The sequence below is a fragment of the Psittacula echo genome (assembly GCF_963264785.1).
Source record: "Psittacula echo genome assembly, chromosome: 5".
In the NCBI taxonomy this organism is placed as follows: Eukaryota; Metazoa; Chordata; class Aves; order Psittaciformes; family Psittacidae; genus Psittacula; species Psittacula echo.
In genome coordinates, this window is record NC_137739.1 from 4,265,558 (window position 1) to 4,278,161 (window position 12,604).

Genomic DNA, 12,604 nt, shown 5'->3' on the forward strand with positions numbered 1-12,604 from the left:
CAGAAAATACAGGAGAACAATTCTGTCAGTTAAAGGAAAAAATGGGTTTCATCCTTAAAAAAAGGAAAGGCCCAGCTTTGACTACTACAAATAATTTATAAACCATGCAAAAAACTATAGGAGTAACTGACAGAGATGCTCTCACAGTCTTCGTACTGCAATTCACAACCCTATGAGAACCAGGAATGATAAAGCTGTTGCAATTTACTGCAAAGAAATCCAAAGAAAGAAAATTTTGATAATTTCAAAAGTTTTCACTGACCACTGACAGATAAAATCATGGTTTTAATTATTTTATACCATTACTAAAGAAACAGAAACATAAATTAGAGGCAGCTATGCAATGCGACTAGGGATCTTTAGACTGAAACCCTGTTTGAATAAAACAAAGAATCAAAATCTGAAATATGACATTTTCAAATCTGACTGGGCTCACAATGCTTGGACTTGCACCAGAAAATTATAGTGCATTGAAGACCACTAAGCCCCAAAAGTGCTGTTATTCTCCAGAGTCTGAACAGGAGCCAAGTACTACTTCTGTATTGAGGTTTCAGGATACTCTCCTGCAGTCCTGTCAGTCACCTAGTCTTGAAAGCTGAAACAGTCTCTGGGAAAAACAGACATACACATGTTCTTAAAGGTCTTTTCCAATCTAGTTGATCCTATGATTCTATACATGTACATAGTATTTCAGCTGTGGGAGTCTGAAAGCACTTAATGAGAAGAAATCTGCTCAAAAATACTAAAGCTCCCATGCATGTCTCCCTCTCAGTTTCTCCATCACTTTGAGACATGCTCAGAGAAGGATCAAGTCTTCTGAAACTTCTTAAATCCACCTACAATCCCTCAATTCACAGCTTGTCTTCTGAACATTCTTCTCAGCCCACTCAACATTCCTGCACCTAACACCTAAATCAGCCTTCCTCCTCCCTGCTCCTAAACCATACCTGTCCTCCCTTTCCCTGCTCTGTGATTCCCACAAGATTCCTCTTTGTTCTTTCCATGAATGTTTTTAAACCCTTCATTTATTATGCCCCTACTGCTGAACCATTGAAGGAGTTTCTATTAAACAGTCCTTCCTGAGAGACAGAAATAAACCACTCCAGTTACCTTCTCAGCATACACTCCACTGGTCAAAGTACCAAAAAGTGCTCTGTTAAGCACTCTCTGCTCTGCGTACTGTAATAGATACTGCCAGTTGCCACATCAACAGGGACTTGCCATGCTAACTCCATGTCATCAAGCATGATTAATACATTTTACACTCTCACATCTCCCAGATCATCACAGTGGGAAAGTTAAGACAAATATTTAGGGTGATGTCTTGGTTTCTAATGAAACTAATGGGAATTTTGCATTAGAGTAAATAGAAATGTCAAGGCTGATTTTCAGTGGCAGGACGATATGTATTTCCTGTGTTGACTTTCCAGCCTGTTCGACATTGAACTGTGTTTTGGCTTTGGAAACTCTCCAGATAAATGACAAAGGTATTAAGACTTTTAGTCTACGACATATTCCCTTTTCAGAACTTACATAAATTGCAAATGTTAGGAGCAACAACTGCTCCCTTCTGACTTCATTCTACTTCCATAAGACACCCCTGAGGATATATAGTCACTTTGGAGATTCAGAGATTATTAGATTCAACTTCTAATTGTTATATACCAGAACTGTTAAGGCAAATGCTATTTGAAGTCACAGAAATCTTGTTTTTATTTACCTTGTATCCTTGGTTAATTCCATTGATGAACTGTTGGGGTGGAGGGGTCCAGAGGAACTGGATGGTTGTGGAGTTCACGGCTTCCACTTGCACATTCTGTGGTGGAGCTGTAGGCACTGAGGCAGCAGAGAGAGAGAAAATAAAACAGTGTGGAGGAGGGATGAGGGGACAAAAGAGAAAGATGAACACAGAACCCACTAACTGTCACTTGCAAGTCATAAAGCACTAATAACCTTGAGAGAAGAATGCACATCCTGTGCAAGAGTAGCCAGCAGTGACTTGGAAAGAAGAGTAATTGGGTTAATTTCTCATTCCGTATTGGAGATTTTTTCAAGGAGAGGGGGTGAAATGATTTCTGCAGCTATTATTCCACAGCTGAGTTTCTCATAGAGACTTGACATAGAAGCTAGGTAATGATAGGTAAACACATCTCTTTCAATTATCCATGACTGCACAGAGAATGAACAGCTTCAAAAAGAGATTTCTTGAGTCTTAATACCGCTCAATTCCCCAGATCAGACAAGGAAACATGGAGTCTGCACAATTATAGTTCTAATTGAGAATTATAATCTAGCAACAGCATCTGTTTGTTATTTACTGCTGCTTAAAGAATTAAGACCAGTCATATCACACACAATAACGATTTTTCTTGGGAATTGGAGATGTTCTCATTTTATCTTGATATGATATTCATTCATGTATATTGAATTGATTATATATATTCTGAGCCAATACATCCTCTAATCTACTAAAAGTTGCATAAACATTTTAAGCCAAGTATTTAATTAGACAGATGTTTTCTCAATACAAAAAAACCACCACAGAACATAAAGGCTTCAAACAACAAAAAATAACACCTAAATATTTTGCCATTTAATATAATGTCTCTTTAAATGCCTTCCAGGAAATTTCTTCAACTTATTGCTTTAGGATGTCATTCATTTCTATAGTTCTCAGAGGAAAGAATACTAATAGACAGGTCTATTTTTCTGAAATTACCAAGCTTACAGCAAGTTTAAGAAGAAAACTGCTATTTTGAGCATAAAAATGGACTAATACACTTTGAATCCTATAAAATAAGTTTAATAATGCTTCAAAAATATTACTATTGACAGCCGTGTGCATTTGTATTCCATAAAAAGAGGAACTATCCACAAGTGGTTTTGAAGCCTGAAAAGCTTTGTTCCTTCTGCTTCCAAGGGAAAACTTGTACCAAAACCCAATGATCTATGATTCTAAAAAGTATCCACAATTCCCACTGAGAACAGTGGTTTGCTCCATACTTTTCAAAAACAGGTCACAAACTTTTAAAGCTTCAAAGTATTTTTGGAAGACGAGTCTTTGTATGGAGAAGAAATTAGGTTCAAACATATAAAGATGCCCCTTTTTCCACCAAAAGCTGTTTTGTTTGAAAGACACAAAAAGGGTCACTATTCTTAACTGGTGTACAAGCTACAGTAAGGCTGCAGCCAACAGAGCTAGGGCAGGGTACACTTATCAAAGACATCGACAACCTAGAAATCTCAACACAGAAAAATGAAGTAACCCTCCCTCTAAAGATGTCAAGTTTGGAATGTCAGGAACATCCACTTTCAAGCCCTCTGTCACTAAACCCCCCTGATGACTACACCATGGCTTGAAAATTTAGCTCTGCCTATATTTTTAACCTCAAAAACCACACATTATTCAGAATTTTCTGACCCTAATTTAAAACCTGATATCACAATTTATGAACTGTGCATAATTATTGAGTTCTAATAGCAGAATTTATCTGATACTACTCTAATGTTTCATTAGAATCTGGGCCCTACTTCCTGCCATGTATCATAATTCTCTGTATGCTTTGTGAAGGTTGTAACATCATCTTAATGGCCTGTAGACATCATAAAGTTTTTGTACTTAAAGAGATTCACCAAATCATCCTGATACACAGTCATAAATATTAAAGTAATGACAAGCTGCTTTGGCTACAGTCCCCTACTAAAAAGTACTTTTGTCATCTTCATGTCCTTTGATGAAACTGCTTATTATGAAAGCCACAATATATGTTTCAATTTGGTTTTGTGTGCAGCACTTCACATAATTAACAGTTAACATGGTTAATGTGAATAAGATTTCTTCCAATCATCAAAATTCTTTCTTTCCTGCGTATTTGTATATTCAGATAATGTTAACAGCCAGAGTTTTCTTCTTGTGGAAGAAAAAAGCCTTCAAGTTAGTTTTTTTTATCAGAAAGTCACCTCTATTTGTAGATGCTAGGTTGATTTTGTAACGTAATTATTGTACAGAAAATCTATACATAAAGCCATGTGCTGTTCAGTGACAGCCACACTTGAAGAAATGTAGAATTTCAGCAGCGGTAGTAAGAGCCTGCTGTTCCCAGAGCATAACACACACAAGGAGACCTGAGAGTTGACAGTACAACCACTCCCAGTGGCTTTGGTTTCCTGGAACACAAATCAGCATGCACATTGCTGCTTCATTTCTGTGGGCATTATTTTCCTTAGCAGAGGATCCCACAGATGCTGTATAAGGAATAGCAAATTTCCAATGATTTCAAAATCACAAGGATTTTATTCTAAGGGTTTGATGAGTCTTTAAGATACATTTCTACTTATCATTTTCAAACCTAAACAGGGAAATTCAGGTTAGATATAAGGAAGAATTTATTTACTGTGAGTGAGTGGTGGGGCACTTGAACAGATTGCCTAAAGAAGTAGCAAATGCTCCATCTCTGGCAGTGTTCAAGGCCAGGTTGGACGGGGCTTGGAGGAACCTGGTCTAGTGTGAGGTGTCCCTGCCCATGGCAGGAGGATTGGAACTAGATGACCTTAAGGTCTTTTCCAACCCAAACCATGCTGTGCTTCTATGATTTCAAAATACTGAAAATCGCATCAGCAAGCTCCAAGTTTTCATTTGCAGTCCTTAAAGTCCTCAAAAAAGCTCAGACAAGCACTCCAGGACAGGTTTAATAGTTTCAGAAATGTGGATAACCAAATGCATTAGTTATTTCTTTCATTAGGAGTTAATTTCCTGAAACAAGAACAAATGATCATAGCACAAAAAGTACCTGCTCCAAAAGGAAAAATAGTTAAAATTATGAACAGAAAGCATAAAACATTCAGAATGTTGTGAATCATTATTTCTACTACAATTCCTCTTTGGACATCTTTATTGAAAAATCAACATCTGCATCTCAATGAATGCATTTAAAAGATGGAAAGAACATGGCCATCTGATATGCATAAGCTTAATTATACTGCAGAAGACATAATATATTTTATATTTTTAATCAGTAAAATATTGGCATTATAATCTCAAATCTAAGTGCCAGTATGAAGCTCTCCTTTTATGTCTTGATATTAAAGACTTCCTTGGGTATTGACAGAAGCTAAATAAGAATTGACCTCCTGGCCACTTCAAAACTCAAATACTTTTCCAAGATCATGGTTAGTATCTCACTGAAACTGTGACTGTCCACATAAAGGATTTTCTAATTTAGTGGTAGATATCTATTGTCTCCCTGCAAGTTTCTTGTCAAGCAGTATGGAAGCTACCAATGTCAAATAGGTGCTCCAAGAGTAAGCCTCAAGCAGCTACATTCTCAGCCTTTAAACCTGTACTTCATCATGTTTGCAAGTATTCCTGAACGGTCTCACAGTGGAGATCCATCTGGGAGTCATCTCAGAATTGCAGATCAAATTGGTCAGACAAAACCAACTGTTACTTTCTTTCCAATAAAGCTCATGTGGTTGGAAATCTGTTAATAGCTCAGCCACTGGGACTGCAAGTTAATGCACAGCATTACAAGTAGAAAAGGTCATAGAAGCAGTCTAGATAAAAGTCATTAAAAGGGCTTTGCTGACGAGCTAATGGAGAGGAGGCATTGTGGTTAAGCATGTGTACATGTAATTGTTCTGTCTCTAGCTGTGTGCAAATAGCATGTAAATCCTGCAGAGATTCTGACAGACGGACAACTGGTCTTAAATACAGATCTTTAGCAGGGGCTTGAAGAAAAGTCTCCTACTCCTCTAGAACTCCTGATCTTTGAAGTAGCAGCTTCCATACCTCAAATAAGGCAGGCTCGGGGAACAACAGGTTTTCCTCTATGTGAAGATTTGGTTGTTCTTTTAATGAACCGGATGGAAGTGCTAAAGCTGCACATTCCTGGTAGGAACGGTAAGGAGAGTCTGCCATGGAGGCATGAGATTCCTCCCACAAATTCTATTCCTCTACAATCCTGGCTGACACCTTCTGCTGTGCTATGAACTGCAGCATGTGTGTAATAAAAATGGTCTGTGCAATTCTACACATGCCCATATTTGAAATTCAGTAGTATGAGGATTGGCACTACCTGATGAGTTTTGCTTCCTGAAGCTGGGAAATGCCCTCTTCCTTTCTTGCATGCCTCTCCCAAGGACAAGATTTTATTTCTTCATTAAAAGCTGGGGGCCACGGGCCTCACTGAGACAACTGCTCTTTTCACACCCTTTGTGAAATCATTTAACTCCACCCCACCCCCAAATCGCCCAAAACAACAACCAAACAAAAAGAAAGCAGCAGATGGCAAACGACACCTAACAGTGACAAAACTGAGAGATAAAAAAATCCAGCCACTACATTTCCAACCTGCTTCTGCACAGGAGCAGCTGGGCCCAAAAATGGCCATGAATGCTCCCCAGCTGTTGGTAGGTTCCCAAAAGGAAGTGAATGAGGAAGATGGTTTTGCCAAAAATAATGTGAGGGAAAACTAAAGGAAGTATCTTTTTAGTGAGATAAAAGTGAATGGTTGCAGAGGACTCTCCTTATTCAGAGATTCCTTTTTCAAGATTATTTCCTATGTAAAGTAGGAAGCTTTCAGGCAGCCAGGTTTTCTTTGTTTTTTTTTTGCCTCAGTCTTATAAACGTCTCTGATTCACCTCCAATTGCCTGACGAAGAGACTACTTTGGACCTGGCTCATCTTGCTTTAATCTTTCTCTCGACACCATAAAGACTCACTAGTCTGGTGACTCTGGAACATTTTAATGCAGGAAGGGCCCTTTTCTCATCCTTTCAAAATGTCCATGCAAGGCACAGAAGGGAAAACAAAACAATAAGAACTAAACGGTGAGACCTATGAACTTTAGGACATAAGACTGGCTTTTGGGATATGCATCACAAGAAAGCTATAGCACTTGTAGTAGAAACAAAAGTGGGCTAGTGTTAATGCAAAGAGCCTAAGGAAAGTTTAGTCTCTGCTTTTAAACCTTGCCTTACCTAAATCTAAGAAGCAGTGTGAATTTTTCAAAGAGAGAGAAGTTTAGAAGCATTCATGATAGTGAGATAAAAGGAACAGACCCAAAATAAAGAATGGAAGCTTTTGCTTTCTCAAATCAACCTGCTGGAAAAGGCAAACATGTCCAATAGTACAGAGCAGAGACAATATCATCACCATCCAGAAAGATTCTTATATTTCTCAGAAATCTATTCTTCTATAAAAAGGTATTTGAAAACTTCAGTTTTCATATGTTACTGGAAAGTCCTGCACAACACTGTTTAAATAAGTAAAAATTGCCCTATGCAGAAGGCTGGCACAAATCCCTGTGAAAAGTAACATCAAAGTAAGGAACAGCTGGAGAAACCTCTGATGAAGAAAGATCTGTATATACAGAGCATCAAAGGATTAGGCTTAATATCACTCTGAAAAGACTTTCGAGATTTAGCGACAGTCAACCTGCCTGACCTTAGTGTGAGGATGTTCACTGCTTTGCCAATAAGTCTTTCTGACATTTTATCTAAGTGATATTATGTGCTAGTTCCTCTCTAAGTTTCAATCTTTCAGCATCTTCTGAGTTCAGCCACATTCTAGAAGTTGGTGACTTTTGAAGAGCTTTGAGTAGCTGATTAGTTATCCATGGCTAAAGCAATGCCAGAGGACTAATAAGGGATTAATAGACCACATTCTGGTATAAATCCACAGCTTATATGGCCAGTCAATATTCCCTGTGACAAAGATGCCAACGTGCTGATCTGCTCCTGCCAATGAGCTGATCTGCTCCCAGTGCTCATTTCCTCCCAGGCTTTGAGCTGCACAGCACACTTGATTAATATGAGGTGTTTCAGGTATTTTTCATCTGCAGACAGACAGGTTCTTGCCAGCACAGCTCACATCATTTAATGCATGTCAGGATAGAGGCAGCAGCAGTCGTAGTAGGAGAGGGGGATGGATGGGACTGTATGTCTCTGACATTTATCTCCACTCATATTAAAATCAGAATATGATTTACAAGGCAGTTTTACACATGGCTTTTTTTTTTTTACTCCTGCTGCTTGGTTTAGGAAGGACATTCTGGAGCAAGAAACAGTCACTGGCTTTTCCTGTCATTTCCCAACTACAAGAAGGATAAAGGAGCAGAGTTTCAGTCAGCAGTACGTTACATATGCAGACAGCATTAATCCAGTTTCAAATGATACTGATACCAACCAGCCTCCCTTTTCAACTCTAAAAGTAAAAAGGCTTCATACCCAGCAAGGCATTCATTAGGAGATGGCAGCACCCGTGAAGTAGTTAATTACTGCTATTATTAAATATTGATATAAAATAAATAAGAAATATCCATTATTTCTTCTAAGTCTATCCACCATTGAGCATTTAGGAAGTACATAAAGACAAACAGGCCATTGCAGGTTGTCCTGCAGTCTAAACACTCTTGCTGATTAATATGAATGCAGGACTGACTATACTTAATTTATTACAGAGGATTTATATCCTTATAAATGACAACAGACAGCCAATAAATAAAGGATGATAATAACAGTCCATAATATCAAGGGAAATTAGAGTCAATTGACAGGTTTAAGAACAAGAGTGTGAGGTCTAAACCTAAGTCTTAATAGATGGAAGGTTAAGGTGCTATGATAGTTTAAAATGTGCAAATAAACAAAGTGATGAATTACAAGCCTATTCACAAAAGAGATTCAAATTCTCTGTGCAAACCAATTCCCAGCAGAGATCTGGTCTTTAGTGGGATAAAAACCATTAATCCTGGCTGTAAGGAGAAGACTAGGAAAAACATTTCAAGGTCTGCTATAAATACTTCTAGAAGGAGTTTGAGTGTGTCTACACTCCTCTATGACTTTACATGCCCTAAGACAAAATACAGCTTCCTTCTTTAATTGTTGTGGTTAAAGAGTGTTGCACATGAATAATCTTTTCTTAAATATCTCCCTACACCTCAAATTGTATCTAATCCTGTTCTAATGTACTCCTAGTAACAATTAACAAACAACTACATCTTCTTCTCTCATTGTAAATTAACTGATGTACTGTAAATCTGCAAGTTGTTAAACTACTTTAATTATTTTATGACCAATAAAGTAGAGACCGTGTACTGTCCAGTGCTCAGCACCCAGCATAACCCTGTAATTATGGGAATATATGAAAGCTTTAAGGGCTTGGTGCTTAATTATCCTATGGATTTTTATACCAATCTAGAGGTGTAAACATGCCTTACACTGGTTGTAAAAAGTAATTACGTATCCTTTTGTTGATGTAATTTATACTTTTCTTAAAGCACTTAACAGAAAGATGTGCAGGAGCTGTAGCATAAAAATCAGGGCTTTAAAGATAAAATTATCTTCCTCTTTGCAAATGTATGCACCATTCCTGAAATACTACAAACCACTCTTTCTCCACAGGCTTTAATTCTCTTTGTATAGTATCCTTATAAATTTATTCTGTATTACTAAAACAAGGTATTCTATGATTACCTGAATATAGCTGGTTTACTCAGCTTTTGTCTCCTGCATATTGCATACCTTGATCATGATAAACCCAATTCCCTGCCACATTCTCTCTGACTCTCCTGGCAGAGTAACCTCAGCCCCTGCCTGTCACAGGCCCTATAAATCCATTCCCAGCTCTTTTCAGCATTTCTATTTATTCCTCATGCTGCAGCCAACTCTGACCTGCAAGTGTCATCATGAGGGTCAACCAGAATAGATAATTTTTTAATTCACTCACAGCTTCTTCTACAGAGATAACAGCAGAGTCTTATCTTGTCTCTACTCTGGCATTTGAAATTTGTAGGTGTTTCCTACCCCAAGCTGTCTGTCAAATTTGACCAAAATGACCATTAATTTTACAAGTTGTTAGAAGGACTATCAGAGGGTGCACCTCCTTAGGAAAGCATGTTATAAATTGTAACGCTAAAGGATATATTGGTCCAATTTGCTTACCTCCCTGTAAAGTGTACTCTGTCACAGGTCGGCTGAATGCTCCCAGTCCAGCTCCATTGTAAGATGCCACCTGGATCTCATACTGGGTCCAAATGATCAGGTCTTTCACTAAGCAGTAGTTGATTTCTGCACTGGTGATGTTCTTATACTGGTATTCTCCAGGGAGGCCGGCCAGGCGATACCTACCATATGGGAAGAAATATTTGCTAGTGAATTAGATGGTATCAATTACAGCAAATATCCCGAGTAGCAAAATTGCTTCCTTTGTCAAGAGGCAAGACGCAAACTTCTACAGCAGAATTATACAAAGAATAATTAAAAACAATCAGAAAGAACAAACTAACTCCTGATAAAACCGTATCGTGTTTGACTGCTATAGTATTGCTAATCTGATCTCACTGAGATTACATGCTCAGGGCTGAACAAAATGGGCATTTTACCCTATTTTATGGCTGCAGAAAAATTACAGCTTTTTAAATGTAGCTTGTCTAGTAAAAGCTGTGATTTAGTACAAAAAATTGCCCAGATGTGATTTTTTTAGCAAGATGCTGCTGTAAATCAGCTTGAGAAATGTTTTTTTTTCCTTCTCCTCTGAAATCTGAAAAGGAAGAGCTCAGAGGGCTCTGGCCTTCCAGAGACTCATTCCATTCATTCCGCTTCCTTCCAGGTGTTGTCATCTCTAGCTTCCACCAGGATTTACTTCACAGATAAAATAAGGATGGAATATAGTTGAGACTCAAGGGTTGGTTAAGCACTGGAATTCCAGAAGGGTTGTACCAAATACAGGTGAGTACAGGTAAACATCCTGCCCGTACAATTCTTTGTACAGGTGAGTGGTAAACATCCTGCCAAACTTTCTGCTGAGCCATAGGAAGCTGAAACACTGAATATATTTTCCCATGTAAAAACTGCATTGCAGAAAACAGGGCCCCTTTGATACGTCTCTTCAGGCCAAGAAACTATGGAGAAGAACTAAATTATAGAAAACAAACCATGCAAATCTGTGAATGTGGATAATACTGTTGTTTTCCTTCCTTTAGGTGCTTACAACATGCTAAATCACAAAAAGATAAACCAGAAAAAACAGAGGCCAAGCAAGGGGCACGAGGCATTACTATTCCATCAGAAAGACAAATCTGGAAACATTTGTATTTTTATTCACCACAGCACTTTCATGCACTCTTACTCACCTTTTGCTTCACAGTAACCACTAAAAGCTTACTGACACTGAACAATTTCATTGACATCTTACAGTCTGATTTTAAATTCATCTAAGTTAAATCGGTGTAGTTTCTATGACTAGACAACTTTGTGTATTTCAGCCACAGATTTTGTTCTAAAGTCTTATTATAAAGAGATCAGTTCCCAATCACTGACAACCCCTCTATTTTCTGCTGAGCAGCTGCTTGCCTGACCATATTTTGGCATATTTAATGTTTGTAATGCTACACTGGTGCGATTCAATTTATGAAGTACAAATGGAAATAAAGAGATATCAGTCCTTATCCGAGTTTATCGAGCTGCCTTCTTCTTCTTCAACTTTACACAATATCTTTTTCATTTTTCTGTCCCCTGGGAAGGGTGTATGCTTCCTGGCAAAGTCAATTCTTTGTGCAGCAATGTTTTGTCTCTCACCTACCAGACAAGGTGTAGAGTGCTCTGTGATTTAATCCATTATGCTGTTAGCATGGCAGTCCTCTAAATGCAATACTGCCAGCGAGAAAAAGGGCAGAGGAAGGAGGCCAGTTCAGAAATGTCATGTCTTCATGATTTTTCTCACCATGGGCTTTGATGTATACTCCATATGACTTGTGCAGTGCACCTTCACTTTTAAAGATCAGGTGTTCCATCAGTTTAGTATCTTGCATGTCTTGAGGATTGGGTCTCTGGGACGCACGGTGGTTTTCATTTTGTTATACCCCAATTCTACAGAAATCAGCGCAAGAAGACTTCTTCAGTGCACATTGCTGTCACCACACAATTTGACTAGGAAGAACAGTCTGGTTTATTACTTGGGACAGTTGTGCTTTCATATGATAATCTTAAATTCCTGTTGAATAAATGGTTTCTCTGCTCTGTAGTCAAGACAAAGCATGTAGACATCAAAAATGTTCAAAGATTGATTAGAATGAATATGATCACTCTCTATTAAAATGGAAAGAGATTTTACAGCAAGGATAGGGATCAATTATGCTGGTAGATGTTGTAGAAAATACTTCAGGTAAACACTGAAAACACTATATGGAGAAAACAGAACAGGTTATCAGAAGTAGGAGGCTATAGGATTGCTTTCTCAAAGAACTTAATGCTGAGACTGGGTTACATTCATTGGGAATAGCTAAGGAATTAATCATATCATCAAACAAACCAGTTTAAATGCAAGAATCGTACAAGCAACAGTTGTACCCTGTGCAAATAGGTACCCAACTCTCATGACAAGATTCTATCTATAGATAAAAATTGAAGCACCTCTTCCTGCCTGTCACTAATGACTGGCACAGCTTTTAAACTGAGTCCAGCTCTTAAAACTGCAGGCACTTGCACAAGTGGCTCACCAGCATAATAGGCTCTGTGCAGGTGATAAGGAGGTTAACAGACTTTCAACTCTGCCTGCAAAGAGACTGAACTTTCCAGGACTATTCTGGGAGTTCACCAACACTCTCAAC

At 38.2% G+C, this 12,604-nt stretch overlaps 1 protein-coding gene across 1 annotated transcript in view; it reads right to left on the reverse strand.

Annotated features, from left to right (window-relative positions):
- Positions 1-12,604, reverse strand: part of SDK1 (sidekick cell adhesion molecule 1) — a gene marked incomplete at both ends in the record, with an annotated part of 410,080 nt that overhangs the window by 102,942 nt on the left and 294,534 nt on the right. Inside the window, 2 exons of the mRNA XM_080619378.1 lie at positions 1,721-1,836; positions 9,939-10,120. Coding sequence (XP_080475504.1) covers positions 1,721-1,836; positions 9,939-10,120 — 298 coding nt within the window. The remainder of the gene's footprint in view (positions 1-1,720; positions 1,837-9,938; positions 10,121-12,604) is intronic.